Raw genomic sequence first — 20,827 nt, forward strand, 5'->3', positions numbered from 1 at the left:
GGAGTAGTATAGTATAATTGGTCCAAAAAAGGCCTAACCCAGACATCCAAAGTAAAAGTTTTCCTCCAACACCAAATTGTTTTATGGTCCACATATTGTTCAGTAAAAAGTTACACCATTTTGAGCGTCCGGTTTGGGGGGAAATGGGGGAGAAGTCGGTAAATTAGTAGTTTTTTTTTACGTTTTTTGTCAATGTTTCTAAAACTGTGCTGTAGCGTAAACAATGTTCTACATCAAATTTAGAACAAAAAAGGCCCTACACATAATTGTTATAAAATCAACGGTTCCAGAGTTACGGAGGGTGAAAAGTGGAGGTTTTTGACACTTTTTATGTTTATTGGGAAATTTTCTTCAACAGGATTGTGTTTTGTAAATAAAATTTGCTATTTCAGTGGCCGATGGTATGTTAGTGATAAGCCCTTGAAGAAACGTCAACCTCAGAAACTAAAAGCATCATCAATTGCCCAAAAAATATTTAAAGTATCGAAAACCTCCACTTTTCACCCTCGTAACTCTGGAACCGTTGATTTTATAACAATTATGTATAGGACCTATTTTGTTTTAAATTTTATGTAGAACATTTTTGTATAGAACATTGTTTACGCTAAAGCATAGTTTTAGAAATATTGACTAAAAACGTAAAAAAACTACTAATTTAACGACCTCTCCCCCATCCCCTCCCCAACTCAAAATGGTGTAACATTTTACTGAACAATATGTGGACCATATAGAACAATTCGGTGTTGGAGGAAAACTTTTACTTTGGATGTCTGGGTTAGGCCTTTTGTTGGACCAATTATACTATACTACCTCCGTAACTTTGAAACCGTTGATTTTAGAAGGATTATGCATAAGACCTTTTTTATTTCAAATTTAATTTATAAAATTTTTGTATAGAAGGTTGTTTATGTTAAACCACATAGTTTTAGAAATATTGACGAAAAACGTAAAAAACTATGAATTTACCGATTTCTCTCCCCCCCCCCCCAAACCCGACGCTCAAAATGGTGTGATTTTTTTCTGAACATCACGTGGACCATATAGAACAATTTGGTGTTGGAGGATAACTTTCACTGGATGTCTGGGTTATGCCATCTGTTCGATCATTTGTATCATACGAAACGTAAAAGGAATATAATAGAGAGACAATGACGTAACGGGGATGAACTATTTCTTATGTTCGTTGATCTGAAGGCGGCATTTGATGCAATAAACAGAGAAATAATGTGGAAAATACTTTAAAATTATAAAACACCAAAAGAGATGATAAAAGTCACAAAATATATACCTACATACGGAAGTAGAAGGCCCAGTACAAATAAATGGGGAAAGATCAGGCACGTTTAAATGGGATACGGGAATTAAACAAGGATATGAACCAGGTCCTCTCCTATTTATATTAGTCATGGATACTTAAATGAAAAATACAAAAGATCAAATAAGAAACCTTCAATATATACATAGTAGGATACAAAAACTTAATTGCAGTAACGATCAACTTATAATATAACGATCAACATATTAAACAATCTTTTGTTACCCCGTATATCGCAGTAACGAAATTTGTTATTGTATAATTACATGTGCGGGCTCCTAATTTAGTTCACGAATTGCAAATCGTAAACAATATTTTTGGGCAATTGCATATTGCATATTATTTTGCTGACTAAATAAAAACCTTTGTTAGTTGGTCGTGTGGGCTATGACCCAATTCAGATTGTCGCTATGAGAAAGCATTCACTAGAATCATTAAATCGAGTCAATTCAACCAGTCAAGATGTGGCTTTAAATACATTCATTCTAATCACTTTCAAGAGACATGTAGTCTCATATGATTATCAGTTCAAACATCAAACGAATCGGTCAGTAAAGTAGCGTCCTTATGTCTCCCGGGAAGTTAGTGTAATTTACAGAAATAAATTATCATCTTTAATTTGGTGTTTCACTAAGGGCGATAGATCCTACAGCTGAGCCGAAGGGTTTTTATACAACTTTCTATACGCTGATGATATAGCTTTAATCACAGGCATAGTAGAAAAAATGCATAAACTAATAGACGTTTGGTAAAAAGATATACAGAACTTAAAATGGAAATGAATCTCATAAAACAAAACCTATGATAATAAATGAAGATGAGAAAAAAGAAAGGAATACCAACATAATAGTAAAGGAACACGTAATAGAACAAGTATCTGCTTTTGAATATTTGGGAAATATAATAACAGATGATGGGAAAGCGGACCTGGTAATAAGTAACCATGAAATCCTTTATAAAAGGTATATTTGTTAAAAATCCCTATATAGGGCTACATCATAAAACAAACAGAACTAGTTTTCAATCGGTTGACCGATCATCATCGGTGTTTCTTGAATCATACATGCTAACCACCAAAGTAAAAATATTAGGGTAAAAACCCTTTAAAATTAATCCGTCATAGGAACATATAAAATTGATGTGATTTTATATATGGATGTACAAAATATCCAATGTTTCACGCCCTAGGTACCATTAAGTTAAATATGACTTGTTCACATCATGGCTGTGTAGAAGCAAGTCACTTGCTCAAACTAGTTGTTTTTTGTTTTTCAGGGCCGTAACTACCATTGGGGCAACCAGGGCAGTGCCCAGGGCCCCCGGCCAAGGTGGGCCCCGCTGGGGCCCTCGTTTGATTGGCCGTGCATAGATTTTAACGAGGAAAATAAAAATATGTATTTTAAAAGCCGATCCCAACGAAATATTTTCAAATGACACAATTTTAAAAAGACCTTACAGTGGCACCCTAGACCTCAACATAAAGTTAAGGAGGATAAGCAGGGGCCCCCGAGACCTTAACATAAAAATTTTAAATAATTAAACCTAAGACCTTAACATAAAAAATTTAAATTATTAAACCTAAAATGTCATTGGAAGAGGAGGCCCGGGCTAAGCTGTGGCCCGAGACCTTTCGTAAAGATATAAATTGTTACTGAGGAAATTAGTCATTTTGGCGAAATAAAAACTAAAATGCAACCGGAATAGGGGCCCCCGGTCCCAGCTACTTTGTCTTGCCCAATTTACCCCAGACTACATCTTGGTACGTGAAAGGAACCACATTGTAGTCGAACAATGTAATTAACATTATAGTATATTTTTTATGAAAAGAGAAAAAATGTTATATTGATGGTACTTGCAAAATTATTTAGCTTAAAATAAGGTGTTTTTAAATTTTTTTGTGTAGGTCAACTAAATCAGCAATATGTAGGTACAAGGAACTTGAGTCATGGAATGCATTAAAATGAGTTTTCAAGGGGTTAAATATCAAACATTTTTCCGGACCCCCCATTACGCTGGGAGGTAAACCCCAAACTCCCCGGTATGTCCCCTGGTAGATCACGTTTGCCCCGGGGCCCCCAACATCGTAGTTACGGCCCTGTTGTTTTTCTGTTTATATTTCGAAATGTTATGACTCTGCTAAAAGATTATATTTCACTTAAACCTTTTTTAACAGGTTTAACATTACTTGGTCTCCCTTTCATTTTTCTAATTTTATTTTTAGATTTCGCAAATTCCCCAACTGATTTTATTTCAGTCCTTTCTGATTCATATAAGTTGTTAATATGTGACATAATACCTTCGCCTTCCTTTCGAATATTATCACATTTATTGAAAATTGTATTTGAAATTATTATTGTATTTATTTGTTGTTCGGACAATTTAGCCTTGTTTATTTTATGTTTCTCGGTAAATTCAGTATCCTCAACTATTACGATAATTTCTCTTTGAAAAGTTTCAGTGTGCAAACATTTTGCTGTGCACTACAAACTTTATTTAACTTTTCAAAATTTAAATTTTCCGCCATAGCATCACTTGACATGTGGACATTTATTTCTTTCACATTAATTTCTTCGGTACTGTTTATATTAATTTTAACATCTTCTACAGCAGAATTATGCTGTTCTGACTATATTACATGAGTCTTTACATTTATATCTTTAACAGCTTTAATACATTCCGTATTTTCTGTATTTGTGTTAAACTGTTCTATTTCTTTTAAGTCAGTTTTAACACTTTTTGTCTCTTGTACAACCATTCTAACTGTATTTTGGTCTGTACCCTCGATATCATAAATTTCTTGAACTTCTTTATGTGATTGAGTTATTAAATCTTCAACCTTTTCATCTGTATTCTTTTCCTCGGGCGTCTTTCTTCCCGACTCAAAATCAGTTTCTTCTGCAGTTTTGGTTGGCCCTAATTCCTTGAAATTAAGCTCGACTACAGAAACTTATACATTGTTATTAGTTGAATTTGGTTCATTGGTGTTTGTTTCAACCAATTTCAATTCCTTTTTAATACTAATAGTTTGCTCTGTGGCTTTAGTTTTAGGTACTTCAGTATCTCTAGGCATCTGTCGCCTACAGAATATACTTAGTACTTCTATCTTCGGGATATGCTCTTGCTGTGCTACCCCTGACATTATCCAACCGAATTTAGTGTTTTGGGCGAGCAAACCATTCTTCGTTCGATCTACTCCGTCAAGTAATATCAAACTATATGCTTTGGCTCCTAATAGAATATCTATTGAACTTGTTTCATTAAAATTTGGATCCGGCAGGACTAAGTTCCTAGGATTCCTCTCTTTTATCTGTATCTCCTTCTCCGGTGGATTCTTTGTTATTTTTCGTAGCACAAGTGCTTCGGTCTACATTTTAAATTAATTTTTGAAATGTGCCGTTAAGTTTAATGTCACGCACCAATTCCAGATATCTGAGCGTGGACAGCCTTTCTTTTTATTCCGAGACTTGTAGCGGCCTGCTCTGTAATGAATGATGACTGCGAGCCTTGGTCAATCAATGCTCTCATCAATTGTGAGCTTCCTTTTGAGTCTCTTTCTCGTACTAATGCCGTTGCAAGTAGCACTTCTTCATTCTGATGACTTAAACAGCTCACAGTATTCTCTTGTCTCCTTGACGATCCGTCGTAACTGTTCTCACCTCTGGTCCCACTAGAATTGGGTCTCTTTTGTGGCCTTCTGTTTTCAGAATTCCTTCTGTTATAATACTGACCTTCTGACATGTGTATTAATGAATGGTGCTGTCCACCACATTTTGCACATCTATAAGAGGAATAACATGGTACTTCCCCTTTGTGTAGTAGGCATCTACCGCACCATCGCTTTTCCTTTACGATTTTGTTTCTTTCGCGTACTTGTAGACTTAGAAACTTTGTACATTTGAACAGTTTATGTTCTTCATGACATACCACACAGGTTATCTTCTTCTTTGCCTGTTGTTTGTGATCTGTTCCTTTCCTTTCTGTTTCCAACATCTCTAATGTCTGGAATCTTCTTTGTAGGAATTCCTGTGTTGACTTATAGGTCGGAATGTCCCTACTGTCTTGAATTGACGTTTCATATAATCTCCTGGTTTCTGTGTCCCACTTTAACATGCTTAAACTTGCTATAAGAGGGCTCCAGGACTCTGTCATTATACCTAGTCCACTAATCGCTTCTAAACATTTGTGGAGAGTATCATGTAATGTTTTCAGCGCCTTTGCTGACGCTTCTTTTATCTCAGGAGCCTGAAGTATCTTGTCTATTAATATAAATACATTCATCCTTGGGTTATCGCACGTATCTTGCAACATTTTCCATCATTGTAGTTTGTTTCCGTCGTGTTTAAATGTTGTATTATTCTACTTGCTTCTCCTCGGATACTTGTCTTCAGATACTGCATTTTTTCCACATTTGATAGCTGGTTATTCTCATATGTATCAAACGTTTAAAAATATCATAGAATGTTACCCAGGATCCATACCTTCCCTCAAAACAGGGTAACTTCACTTGGGATAATACTATGTTTTCTTTCTTGCATCCTTCCGCCTCCATAGCCCAATAAATGACAGTTTTGGAGTGTAATGTCCAGGGGCAACTCCGAATTGCATGAAAATTTAGATTTAAGTTCTACTTACCCTCCACTTCAAAGTTGAATTTGTGCTGTTGGTTGCTTTTACTTGGGGGGTGACATTTACCCCTTCTCGGGGGTGAAAAACGCGTGTTTAAAATAAAGCCGGAAATGGATAAATTGACTTATTTTAAGCACCTTTTGTTCTATGAAGTTTTTTTACGTAAGTCAATACTTTTCGAGTTATTCGTGATTTAAAATGTTGATTTTTCGACAAAAAACTACGTTTTCTGACCGTTTTTCCCAAATAACTCAAAAAGTAAACATTTTATCGAAAATAAAAATTTTTTTAGCAAAAGTGTAGCCTATAAAAAACGAAGAAAATGGTGTACTGTACCAGTAAAGTCTACAAATTGAGTAGAAGCAAAGTTGTAGCTCATGAAAAATACGTTCTTATTCGTCTTATTCCAAACCGAATAATTCAACGCGAAATCACCGAAGAAAGAAGCGTTTTTCGGGAAAACCTTATTAACGTTTTTAAAGTATCGAAAAAAGCTTATTATTTGTTTTTACAAAAGTTTACAGCATCAAAAATAAACGAGTTACACTGAAAAAAAAGTTGGCAACTTTTTTTTGGTAAAAAAAATCGTGAAAACCTCCCTATATTTAGCACCATAAATTAAATTAATCGTTTGACTTTATCATCTATTTTAACTGTATGCGTATTGTTTATATGATCTGTAAGTTTGATTGGTTTGAAGTGCTTATTTTTGAAAACATTTGCTTTTATAGTAAAAAAAATTTTTCTAAAAATTTTTGAAAAATTTCATTTTTTCAAAATAACTTAAAAAGTATTAGTGATAAGAAAAATATTAAAGAGTAAAAAAATGTAAGTTTTGCTATTATAAATATGCTAGTTTCATTTTGTTTCTCAGTAAGACAAAAATTGGTTAAGATATGGCTGTTCAAAATTTGCATACACTCGTAATTAGTAACCCTTTCAAAAATAAACACTTTAAACCGGTGAGACTGACAGATCATATAAAAAATAGATAGGTAAGTAAATTGTTTGCAAAGCGGTGACGATTAATTTCATTTGGGGGCTAAACACGGCGAGATTTTCATGATTTTTTACAAAAAAAAGAGGGCCAACTTTATTTTGAGCGTAACTCGCTTATTTTTAATGCTAAAACTTTTGTTAACTATTAAAACAAAGCTTTTTATAAACACTTTAAAAAAGTTTAAATGGGGTTTTCCCGAAAAGTGCTTAATTTTTCGGTGATTTCACCTTGAAATATTCGATTTGGAATTAGACGAATAAAAACGTATTTTTCATGAGCTACAACTTTGTTTTTATTTTATTGATAGACTTTACTGATACATCATTTTTTTTTGGGTTTTTTATAAGCTACACTTTTGCTAAGGATATTTTTTTCGATGAAATATTTACTTTTTGAGTTATTTGCGAAAAATCGTCTGAAAACGTAGTTTTTTTGTCGAAAAATCAACATTTTCAATGGCAAATAACTCGAAAATTATTGACTCACTCTATAGAACAAAAGTTGCTTAAAATCAGTCAATTAATCCATGTCCGGTCTTACCTTGAACGTATGTTTTTTCACCCCCGAGAAGGGGTGACTGTCACCCCCCAAGTAAAAGCAACCAACGCCACAATTTCAACTTTGAAGTGGAGGTTAAGTCGAACCTAAATCCAAATTTTCATGCAATTCGGAGTTGCCCCTGAAAATTACACGGTATCGCCGAATTTCCCGTTCATTTACTGGGCTACCAATCTCTTATTTTCTTTTATGATCGACCGCACTTTTCTTTTCATCATATAAAATCTTTCTATTTCACCTTCTTCTAGTGCATCCTGGTTATTGTCCACAGTTATTTCCATTATTAAAGCATCTATTTTTTGTACCTCTTCTTTTGAATCCTTATATCTTCATCGTTTTCGTCGTCTTCCAATAAATGATGAAGATTTTCCATCCTAATTTCTACTTCTCTAATTTTTGTCGAAGACTTGTATGAATTTTTAATAAATTCCTCTAACGTCTTTTTCGTTTCTTCAGATTTTTTTTGTACTTATTCGTAATAGTTAGATGTAAAATATTTATCATCTTTTGAACCCCTTTCTATAATTTCTGTGTTTTGAACTTCAAAGTCGCTCCACAGTTCCTGTAGTGTCTGTTTTTTTATGTTTAGGGATTCTCTCGTACGTTTTTCTTTCTTTAATTTTTTTAAGTTATTCAAAAACTTAGTTATTTCTTGACCTAGCCTTTCCTGTTCTGTATTATAATCTCTGCAACTCAAGAATTTCCGCCACAAAAAATCATAGCATGTGATCTGTCTTTAAAAAGACAACCAAATGCAACCGTGGCAGTAAAATTCTCGCGCTAGAGACTCCATAGTAAATCACGAGGGAAAACCAGGAAAAACCTCGTGATACTATCCCGACATCGTAAGTATTTGGGCTTACATTTAGTTTACCTACTCTCAAATCTAATACCAAATTCCGACTTTAATATAGATATGCTATTTTAAATTATAAATAATATTAATAATACATAGATATTATACAGTGAGCACGTAAAGGTTGGAATTAATTCATTTTCTCGAGAATGGACGATTTTGGAAAAAAATCCCGAAACAGGTCACTTTTTATTTTTAAATCACGACTTTTTGGCATATATATCATACTCGTGACGTCACCCATCTGGGCGTGATGACGTCATCGATGATTTTTGTAAATAATAATAGGGGTCGTGTGATAGCTCATTTGAAAGGTAATTCAATTCTCTATTCAGTAATATAAACAATAACATAATTATTTATACAGGGTGTCCAAAAAACTTTTTTGGATTAAATTTATTGACACAAAAAGAAGAATGTATGTAATTTATTTAATTCAAAATACATTTTACTGCTCTTAGAAAACAGAAAAAAGTGTTTATTTGAAAAATAATCATGGCTTTTCGCTTAAATTAAATGTTCAAACTGTCACGAGGCTGGTGGGTGGCTTTTTTAATATTGAATTTAAGCAAAAAAACATCATTTATTTGCTAAATAAACATGTTTTCCTGTTTTCTGATAGCAGTAAAATGTATTTTGAATTAAATAAATTACACACAATCGCCTTTTTATGTCAATAAATTTAATTCAAAAAATTTTTTTTGACACCCCGTATAAATAATTATGCTAATGTTTATATTGCTGAATAGAGAATTGAATTACCTTTCAAATGAGCTATCACACGGTCTCTATTTTCATTTAAAAAATCATCGATGACGTCATCACGCCTAGATGGATGACGTCACTAGTATAATGTATATGTCAAAAAGTCGTAATTTAAAAATAAAAATTGACCTGTTTCAGGATTTTTTTCCAAAATCGTCCATTCTCGAGAAAATGAATTTATTCCAACCTTTACGTGCTCACTGTATACATAATACTAAAATATAAAATATGTAGTAGCTCGATATGTTACTGACTTACTAATCGTGGTATTTTCTTTCTATTGACTTCCTCTTTTAGTATGGATAACCACATCCTACTGCATTCTACCGAGGAATTTGCGACACAATTCGTTCCATTTAGCATAATTAGAGCAGCTTCTTTGATTTTTCTCTTTTTACTATCTGTTTCTTTCATGACTATACTTGAATCTCTCAGTTATTAATTAGTTATTACATTTGAATTAGTGCGTACCTTTGTTCAAATATTACTATTTTAAGTAAATAGGTATACAGAATAAATATTTCAATAAAATATTAGTAAAAGTTTGAAGTTTAAGTTGCTTTAATAATCTTTTTAATTTATCAAAAAAAATGCACTGCCCTAAATGATAAAAAAAATATTCAAACACTTACAGTTTTATCCCGACGTTCACTTGTATTTCACCGGGTGGGCCTGGAAACCGCTCCTACTTAGAACTGCAACTGGAACTGGTGAGCTGGATCTCTGGATGCCGCTAGATTTTTCACCTCCAAACAGCTGGAACAGTCGAACAGTAGACTTAAGGACTGCTATTTAGGTTCTCTGGTGCTCAAAGGTTCTCGTAAGGCTCCTACTCCTAATTTCGGTGCTTTCTGGTCTCGTTTTTATTTTTTTCTTTTCTCCACACTTCGAATTCAATCGTCGATCTTGTACGGAACTGGAGAACAGCTATTCAGGTGGCTAACGGTCGTCTCCTTCGAAGCTCCAATCCAATTAACGCCCTTTTGATGTTGTTTTGTCGAAGGACCAACTGGACAATTCGATGTAAATATCAGGTTCGAATTGTTTTCTAATGCCGTGTGTCCGTTTCTTCTCGATCGACGATGGTAAATAAATGTTTGAAGTGTGGAGTAAAAATATGGTTTTATTGACAGCTACTGACAATTACACTATAGTTGTTAGTTAGGTAACTTTCTATAATAGACTGCCCTTAATGACAACTACTGATAATTACATTCAGCGTAACTTCAAGCAATGACTTACGCACTTGTTAATGAGGTAACTATTCTAAATAGACTGCGACTCAAAATAGTCCCTTAGGCTTATTTATAATCTCTAAAAATATACACATCATCAATAAGTTGCATGGTAACAAGAACTATGAACTTGCAACTACAGTTTAATCGAGGAAGCTATTGCAAAACTAGGAAGTACAAATGGAAATACCACGATTTGGCAATTTATTTAGGTTGCAGAAAGTTCACTGGACTCTAATAATTAAACTGTTAATCAATATGTTTCACAATTATACACGGTGAAACTATAAAAGTTTAGGAAGTTAAGAATAATGTGAGATTACAAATTAAGGGATTAATTTGTGATTGAACAGTTACGTTGTGTTTTTTTACATACAGTGCTAGTCAAAAGTCCGTCCGTCCCCCCTCGTATCTTTTGAACGGTTATACTTATGATAGTGAAATTTGGAGGGAGGAAATAAACGGACGTAGGCTTCTCAACTAGTCATAACAGGTGACGTAATAGTGACATATGACGTAATAATGACAGATGACGTAATAGTGACAGATGACGTTACAGAGCCACTGTGACCGATAATTTTAAATGGGAACTTATGGCAAGTGATACCTCGTTTAATATAACATTGTAGTTTGGCATTGAATTAAAAAAATTCAAATGTGTGCCTATGTTTTTTTTGTCAAAAAAGTCGACGTTTTTCAGTTATCTAGTAGTTTTTACGTCAACTTCAACCTTTTTGACAAGTAACCATAGGCGGTAGTTTGAATTTTTATGAAGTAAATGCGAAACTACAATTTTATATTTATTTCATTTATTCATCAAAATGAGCTTAAACTCAAACAAACTTAGTAAGACTGAATAGGTATTTTCAATACCTTTCAAACGAGGTATCACTTGCCATAAGGTCCTACTTAAAATTATCTGTCATGTGGCGCTGTAAAGTCATCTGTCACTATTACGTCACATGTAATGACTAGTTAAGAATCCTACGTCCGTTTATTTCCTCCCTCCAAATTTTCTTCTTCTTCACGTGCCATATCAGAATTATCCGACGTTGGCGATCACCATTGCGAAGGCTTCTCGATCTTCTGCAATATGGAATAATTGTCCTGCATTTGATATCTGAGTCCATTAACGAATGTTTTTTAACCAAGAAACTTGTTTTCTTCCTACACCTCTACGGCCCTCTATTTTGCCTTTAAGGATCAGTTGTAATATTTTATATCGACTTCCCCTCACTATATGTAACAGATAAGACATTTTTCGATGTTTAACAGTCTTTAGCAGTTCTCTATCTTTGTTGACCTTCCTTAGTACGTCTTCATTAGTTTTTCTTGCTGTCCAGGGTATCTTCAGCATCCGTCTATGCATCTACATTTCCAATGCTTCAATTCTGTTCATGATCGATACTTTTAGCGTCCACACTTCTGCACTATACAAAAGTACGGACCAAACATAGCACTTGACCATTCTTTGTCTTAGTTCTAAACAGCGATGATTATTGCAAAGAAATGACTTCATTTTCATAAAAGTAGTTTTAGTCATTGCTATTCTACGTTTTATTTCTATGTCTGAATCTAGTTGGTCCGTTATCACAGTTCCCGAATATGTCATTTTGTGAACTTTCTCAACTTGGACTCCGTTTAATTGAAGCTTTGCATCGGGATGTGGGTCACGACTAAACACTAAAAATTTGGTTTTGTTTGAGTTTATTTTAATGCCCATTTCCTCTCCTACCTCGTGAATACGATCAAGCAGAATTTGGAAACCTTCAATATTATCTGACAGAATGACTGTATCGTCTGCATATCTTATCACATTAAGTAGTTCTCGGTTGATTTTTATTCCATATGGCTGTCTCTCAAGAGTCTTTTTAAATAACTGGTCCGAGTAAACATTAAACAATGTTGGTAACAAAATGCAACCTTGTCTGACTCCTCGTTATATGGAGATTTCATCGGTGTAGTTATCTCCAATTTTGACCGTAGCAGTTTGATTCCAGTACAAATTTTTAATGACACGAATATCTTTGTCATCTATTCCGATATTTTTCAGTATTTGCATTAATTTTACATGCTGTACTTTATCGAATGCCTTTTCGAAGTCCACGAAACATGCAAATACATCTTTTCTTTGATCACGGCATTTTTGTAATAGGATGTTAAGCGCAAAAAGTGCCTCCCTGGTACCCATAGCATTTTTATCCAAATTTTTCTATTATAAATATAACCGTTAAAAAGATACTAGGTGTGGGGACGGACTTTTGACTAGCACTGTATATTAAGATTATTTAAAACCATATAGTGAGTTAAAATTTGTAGGAGTGAAAAATTAAAGTTTTATAATGAATTCATTGGTTTATTACTTGGCGTTATTGCCTAAGATCTGTTAGGGATCTTTAGACCTTTTTCTGTTTGAAAGCAAGTCTACTTTATATTTTGCTTTAAATGAAATTAAAATTAAATTAAATTTTAGTTATCATTAGATTTTTAACTATAATTTCGGATGAATAAAATGCTAAATAAAGAGAAATAGATTAAGTAGAGGGCTAAAGAAGAATATTGCAGGTTTTCCTGTGGAACTCTGAGAACATCATTTAGAAAAAAAAATATATATTATAAAAAATTTAAAAAAATACAAAAATAATTATTTATTAGTAGAATTGTTTATTAGAGATTAATATTAGTATTAGTTTTAGTATAAGATACGAAAAAATGACTAACAAAATAAAAAATAGTAAAATTGGCGAATGGATTTAGTGTCCTCAGTCATATAAACCCAAATAAACAACAAAAGAGAAAGAGAAAAATATTTTAATGAAAATGACAGAGAAAGACTAACATTTTATTCGCGGTGTGCAAGTACTTGGAAGGGAATTGAGAAACGATCGTGCGCGAATAATGGAGAAATATTGCAACTTTCTTAAATAATTCATATTGTCAATTGAAATTGTCAAATTGACGTACATTTCATATCTACTGTCATTAAATAAGAAACATTATATGTTGCTCCACAATATTGATATGATATGCAATTATTGTATAAAGGTAAATTTAATTAATTGTATTTTACTTGCAGTACTGCATTTTAATAACTAATTTTGTTTACTACATACAATTGTTTACGTTTTAATAACATAACCTGAATCTTATTTTTTCTTCTTATTATTTTTTTGGGCTATGGCCTTGACAATCATCCAGTAACCAGGACTAATATAATTCGCCAATATAATTAAAAGTGCGAATAAAGTTGCAGAGCGTAGAAATAGGTGTCGCTTTGCCGAACTTGCACGGTCCCAATACAAAAGTATTTTAACAAGTGGTTCTGTGCTGAAGATCCAAACGTTTAATAAACATTGTATGTTTCATACGGCTGATATTATAAAGAATCTTAAAGTTAAATTAAAACTTTCGTCTATATGCTCCAAATAAATTGTAACATACGACATCAGCAATACCTAGCTTGGTTAAGAGAGACTGCAAAAATTCGCATTAATTAGTGAATTTTTGAAACCTATTCTGTATTATAAAGATCGATATCAGAAACAACTCGCCGGTCCATGCAACGGCAACTTTGTGTTAATTGTTTATTTTTGAGACTTTAAAGGGGTAAAATATGCACTTTTTGATTCAGGTTGTTGCGAAGTCTAAAATAGGTACGTGACTTTATAAGATATAGCAATATGGAGATATTAAGCAAAAGCGGATCTTTAGAACGGTCATTTCGGATTTAGAACGGAATTCAGTCGCTATTTAAATTTACACTACTATTGACACCCTCTAAAAAGGTTAGAATAATAAAATTTCGAGCAGCCCGCTATGCAAAGTTAGGCCTTTTTTGTCTAACCCGACTCACAGTGCTTTCAAATGCTGAAATCGTGGTAATTAGCTAAAAACAGTCCCTATTGAGGGATTTTTATATTTACAGTTAAAAGCTTATAACCCACGGATGGTATTAAAGATGAGAAATTTGATCTCGGACTTCCGGTTTTAGAAATGCAACCAGAAGTACTGTTTTAAAGTCATCAGAATAGTACAAGTGATATATTATTCGACGCGCCTTAGCAGGACGAGAACAAATATATACACTTCTGGTTTCATGACTGTCCGTCCGTCCGGAATATAACTCCTCCGTTACTAATACAGATATATGTAATGACAAATGAGGTGTCGAATGGAAGCTTATAACCCAAGGACGGTATTAAAGATGAGAAATTTGACCGAGGACTTTAGGTTTAGAGTTGAAACCGGAAGTACCGTTTTAAAGTCACTGAAACTTAGCAAGATTTGAACAAGTGTATAATTTTGGTTCTTATATCATTTCCGGTTAAAAAGTTCTAACAGAAAGTGCCATATTATAGTCGCAGAAAAAGTATATGACGTATCAATCGAAGCGTATTGAAAAGTCGAGCTTGAATCTTTAGTTCCGGTTTTGAAATTATTTCCATTTAAACAATTATGACCGAAAGTTTAGTAAAAATAACTCAAGATTAGTGAAATAGTATATCCATCGACGCAACGTTATATGGACAAAGAGTTCAAATATCGACTTCCGGTTATACTTTCAATCACTTTGGGTGAAAACCTAAGACTTACGAAGTCCAATTACTTGTTTGAATAGAAAAGTGTAAAATGTCGCATATTAGATGATTTGGGCGGTTGTTGTGTAAATTATGGCGGTTGTACATAAGTATTACGTATTATGCCGCGTCCGCATTGGTAAATTTTTAAAATTTTTCGTGCTTATCAGCTGTTCGTCGCAAATATTTGCGTGCTCGAAGTAAATTGTGCTAGTGTGGACGTGATCGTCGCACAAATCGGACGCAAGCATTTTCGACGCACACAACGCACACGCTCCATCGGTTATCGTTTTCGAGCGAAGATCAAATGATTTGAGCACCGCGTTCTCACTGGTTAGAATTTGCGACGAACCATTAGTTCAATAAACACGAAAAATTTACCGATGCGGAAGCGCCATTAGTTTCTAAATATTGTACTGGTAATGTAGAATAGTAAGAATTTTGGTACATCATACCATCATATGTACATACAGTGGAACCTCGATTACCCGTCAGGGCACCGGACCAAGGGTATGACGGATAATCGGAAAGACGGTTAACAGAACATTAAAAAAATAATAAAAATTTATAGTACAACTCTCAAATTTTATTTATATGTTTTGTTTGATAATATGTATAAGTGTGGATCTGTGTTCGTACAATCGAATCAATTTGGTTTAAATTATTTTGAAATCTTTGTTTTACTTTTGCAACGGCTGAATTTCTTAATCGGCGTAAGATCATGCCATCATGCAATCTACTTCATTGGCCGCTTTTTGTCGAGAATACTACTCAATGAATTGTTGCATGTGCAATGCAGCTTCTCTAGCTTCTTTACGCAAATCTTTGTCAGTTTCAATAGCATTATCGATATCGCCACCGTCTAATTCCAAGTCTTGTGTCAGCTTCTGAATCTGTTTCGTCTACCTCTGTTCCCACGTGAGTAAAAACAAAAATTGTTTACATAAACAAATGCTGTGGTAGCATATCTGTACATTTCAGAGAATTTCGTTTGGCTGATCGCAATGCCAAACAAAATGAATTGTTCACTCAATTTTTGCTGATATGTAGTCAATACAATGTACCGACCCTGACGGTTAACAGAGGTGACGGTTAATGGAGAGACGGATAATCGAGGTTCCACTGTATTATAAAATTTCAAAAAAATATGCGTTTAAAATAAAATTTTCGAATTTATTTCTGCCTATTGGATCTGTCATAGTATGTGACGTATCAATCTAAGCGTATTGAAAAGTCGAGCTTGAATCTTTGGTTCCGGTTTTGAAATTATTTCCATTTAAATAATTATGACCGAAAGTTTAGTAAAAATAACACAAGATTAGTGAAATAGTAGAGAGATATTGCAAATTTAACACAGCATACGTTGCGCTATTTACACCGCGCTATTTTGACAGTATTGACATTTCTCAGACGTGTCATAAATACAGATATTGCTCAACATTTTGGTGGCGGTATTTTTACGGCTCGATTAAGATTAGTTGTTTGTCTAATTTGTATGCAATTTTGGATCAAGATTTAGAAGCTCTCATTTTGGCCAATGCTAATGATGAAAACATCTAGTTTAAAATCTTGCATAACATTCTGGAAGATGAACATACACCTGTTACTATTACATGCTAAAAATAAAGAATTTGATTTAAATGGAAGGAAGGTTTGAATTATCTTCCAAATACAGAGCATGAGAAACAAATGATCCTTAAAATAAAAAAATTCCTGTTGTACACTTCATGTTTTCCTGAACTAACGTCCACTTTTCTGAATAACTAAATTAATTTTGACCTAAAACTTATTTTAATAGACACAAATCGTCATTAGATGTACATCTGATTCGTTTGCTACTGTCTGAGGTACTCATGTTAGAAAATTATTACAAATAAACTTGGTTTAAATGCAAGACAAACAACAAACATAACCTGAAAAGAAAATAGCGCAACGAATACCGCACAGCGTAACGGCTCCCCTAATAACGGCAGGCACTATTTCCAATAACGCAGCGTAAGCCAAATATCACATCTGCGCATGCTCTACTGTCAAAATAACGCGTGCTGTAATACAGCAAGTGCAAAAGTGACTGTGCAATATCTCTCTAGTATATCCATCGACGCAACGTTATATGGACAAAGAGGTCAAATATCGACTTCCGGTTATACTTTCAATCACTTTGGCTGAAAACCTAAGACTTACGAAGTCCAATTACTTGTTTGAATAGAAAAGTGTAAAATGACGCATATTAGATGATTTGGGCGGTTGTTGAGTAAATTATGGCGGTTGTACATAAGTATTACGTATTACGTATTCATTTATGTCGCGTCGGCATTGGTAAATTTTTCGATCAGCTGTTCGTCGCAAAATATTTGCATGCTCGAAATAAATTGTGCTAGTGTGGACGTGATCGTTGCATAAATCGGACGCAAGAATTTTAGACGCACACAACGCACACGCACACACGCTCCATTGGTTATCGTTTTCGAGCGAAGATCAAATGATTTGAGCACCGCGTTGTTTTTCAAACAAATAATGTCTGATTTGTAATCAGCCACCTTAAATTACCAAATTTGGAAAATACTTTGCGTTTTGATTGATATTTTCAATTTCTTTCTGCCACATGGGATCCGCCATTGTGTATGAAAAATATCAGATTCGTAATCAGCAATGCAAAAACCCTTAAGTACGAAAGTAATTACGAAGTGTATGGACAATATACGCTTTTTAACCCTTAACTTGGCGCGCCTATAACCGCTGTAAGAAAAATGTTTTTGCTTACTGGATGTCATTTTTAGAGGGCTCCCTTATCAGAGTCAATTACAGTTTTTTTTCTATTTTAAATTTTTTGACATTTTATTGACATTGTATCCCATAAGATACACTACTAGGCGTACCGTACATTACAATGTACCTCGCAAGACACATTGCCAGGAACACTATAAAACAAGTACTGATGCCCAATAGATACATTGCCAGGTTATTAAAAAAATACCTCCGTATCTAGAAAGATACATTGCCAAGATATATATTTGTAGTTTGGACCAATATATTAAATATTATTGGGCCATTGAATTAAAGCAAAATTATCAAAATTCCACAAAATATAATGAAAACAATAAACAAATCTACAATAAATTGTTCCGCTAAAAGTCTTTAGAATTTTCAAGACTTTCAGTGAAACATTTGTAGATTTGTTTAATGTTGTCATTTTATTTTGTGGAATTTTGTGTTACTTCAATTATGAATAGATGGCTTTTTGTGTAGGGGTTTCAACCATACACGTAGTATTGTATCAATTAATATATAATCATTTACATTTATAAATTATAAATAAACTACAATGATGATAAAACATTTATTTTGAAAACTTAAATTCAAAACTTCAAATAAAACTTGAACACTCAAAAAATAAAAGTAGAAAGTAATTATAAGTATAAAAAATTACAAAATTTAGTTATTATGAAAATCATAAAAACAATTACGGGATTCCGTCAAACATAATCTCGCCCTACATTTTGTACAACTCATTGCTGTTTGCCCTTTGCAACAGTTTCGGCATCGTCCTTTGGTTGTAAAAGTTGGAAAGTGTCCGAAAAGATCTTTTCTGGCATTTTCTCCAGCTATAGTCTACGAATATATGACGTGACTACTAATCTTCTTTTTCGGTGTCATCGATAATGTCATCACGGCCAGATGGATGACGTCACTAGTATTATGCCAAAAAATCGTAATTTAAAAATAAAAATCGATCTGTTTCGGGAATTTCTATGTTTATTTAGATAACATCTAATGAATTTATGCGTTACTTTATAGACGCACTGTATATACCTAATATGTAAAAAATAGAATTCGATAATATGAAAACATACTGTAACATTTTTTTATACTAATACTTTCAAGAAATATTGACGGGACATACATATATGATTCATACATACAAGCTTTTGGAGTAGATAAGAACATACGATAAATCATTGCAAACATAATATACCAAATGTTTTTATCACTTTCCTGTTAATTCTCTAATGGGCAAAGTAGCTAATAAGAAACAGTTAGCATTTGTCCGTATACCGGGTGATGTATCCAAAAAGATACTCATTCAATTTTCATCAGTACCTGCCAATGTATATTCAAGGATACTATCTAAATTGCCGCTAACCTGGCAATGTATTTTCAGAGATACTACTTTTCAAAGTGATCCTATCTGTTTGTTTATAAACAAATCCTGAATATTATTTTATACGATTGTTTCTTGCAGGCCTAATTATCTAGAATTATAGTTTACCAATTCATATAATAACTTAAAACATTTAAAAAATGAATTTACTTTGCGAATGACACAAACTAACACCTTTTTTGGAAGCCATTTTTAGCACGCTTACATAAAACGCTCTCTCATTGGTGGAAATCTCTGTGTATGACATTCAAATTAATTTATTGGTTAGGGGAATACTTTATAGAGAATGTACGTTTAAAATCTCGCGGCAACTTTACGTATATATAGAGAAATTAATTATAATAAACAACGTATCCTGGAGTACACACCGCCAAGTTAAGGGTTAAGGTTCATGACCAAGTTTTCGGCGTTTAGAACCATAGTTCGAGTGGACTAATATATCCAATATTGTACTGAAATTAAAAAAGTCCTTTTTTATTGTTCCAGGTCTCAGCCTTGATCAGAACCTTTCAATGGGGGCATTGGGTCCTCAATCGCCATTGGAAATCAAACCGGACGCCTCTACTCTAAACCAATTCAGTCCGCAAGGACCAAACAGTCCTGGATCTTTTTCTTTAGGTCATGCAAATTTGCTGAGTCCATCGGCTGGATCGCAAAAAGCGAATTCCCCTTACCCACCCAATCATCCACTTAGCGGGTCGAAACATCTTTGCTCGATATGTGGTGATAGGGCTAGTGGAAAACATTATGGAGTGTACAGGTAAGAAATAATTATCATTTGTTTAGAATAAAATTCTTCTTCAGCCTTCCAACTTACTCGATGGTGGAAAATGTTAAAGCAATATATTAATCCCTATTTTCTACTCTCATACTTTAATAAGTATATCAATTATGATTTCACTACCTGTATCATAATGAACTGTATTATGATACATATTTTTAACCAATAGAATCGCGAGATGACATTTGCGATGAAGGTGACACATGCGCAGTGACCAATGTCAAGTCAAATGCATACGCTTTGACAGTTCTCAATATGTAAACAAACTGACTAATTTAAACATTAAATACTTTTTTCTACAACCGTGTTAAAAATGCAATTTTTATCACTCCATAGGAGCGTTAAAAATGCTACTTTAAAGCACTAGTTCTTTAAAAATTTTAAGGCACTGCAGTTAAAAGTGAATTGTCAAATTGTGAAACGTAAAAATATTTATATTTCATTTATTAACATTAATATTAATAGTACAACTTGCGCAATTTAAAAAAGGTTTGCATTTGCATTTTAACACGTTTGTAGAGAAAACAAGTTTATGTAACGGTATAATATTTTCGTTAAGAATTTTTAGACATTCCCCTCGAGTGTAGACAACCAGTTATACCTTGTACGGGTCATAGGTTTCATAATTTCAGCAATTAACAAAAATATTGTATTTTATAAATTTATAACGTTTGTAGAAAAAATATTGTATGATATACGTGTTAAAAAGTACATTTTTAAGGCACTCATGTGAATTGCAGAATTCGCTTCGCTCATTCTGCAAACTTTCACATGCGTGCCTTAAAATTGTACTTTTAACACTTATATCATAAATAACTATTAAGCAAATGTCCGAAGACGATAGGGAAGTTAAAAAATTATCCTCAAATTCATTTTAATAATTGTAATATTGAAAATATAAATGTATCAGCAAAATAATTAATTTAACTACATAACTACGTAATTTGTTAGT

The 20,827-nt window shown here is 33.4% G+C and overlaps 1 protein-coding gene across 3 annotated transcripts in view; it reads left to right on the forward strand.

Moving 5' to 3' along the window:
- The window catches only part of LOC126878907 (retinoic acid receptor RXR-alpha-B), a 281,711-nt gene that overhangs the window by 121,277 nt on the left and 139,607 nt on the right, over positions 1 to 20,827 (forward strand). For all 3 annotated transcript variants that reach the window (XM_050641800.1, XM_050641798.1, XM_050641799.1), the window contains exon 3: positions 19,581 to 19,854. In XM_050641800.1, coding sequence (XP_050497757.1) covers positions 19,581 to 19,854 — 274 coding nt within the window. The remainder of the gene's footprint in view (positions 1 to 19,580; positions 19,855 to 20,827) is intronic.

Source organism: Diabrotica virgifera, chromosome 1 (assembly GCF_917563875.1).
Source record: "Diabrotica virgifera virgifera chromosome 1, PGI_DIABVI_V3a".
NCBI lineage: Eukaryota > Metazoa > Arthropoda > Insecta > Coleoptera > Chrysomelidae > Diabrotica > Diabrotica virgifera.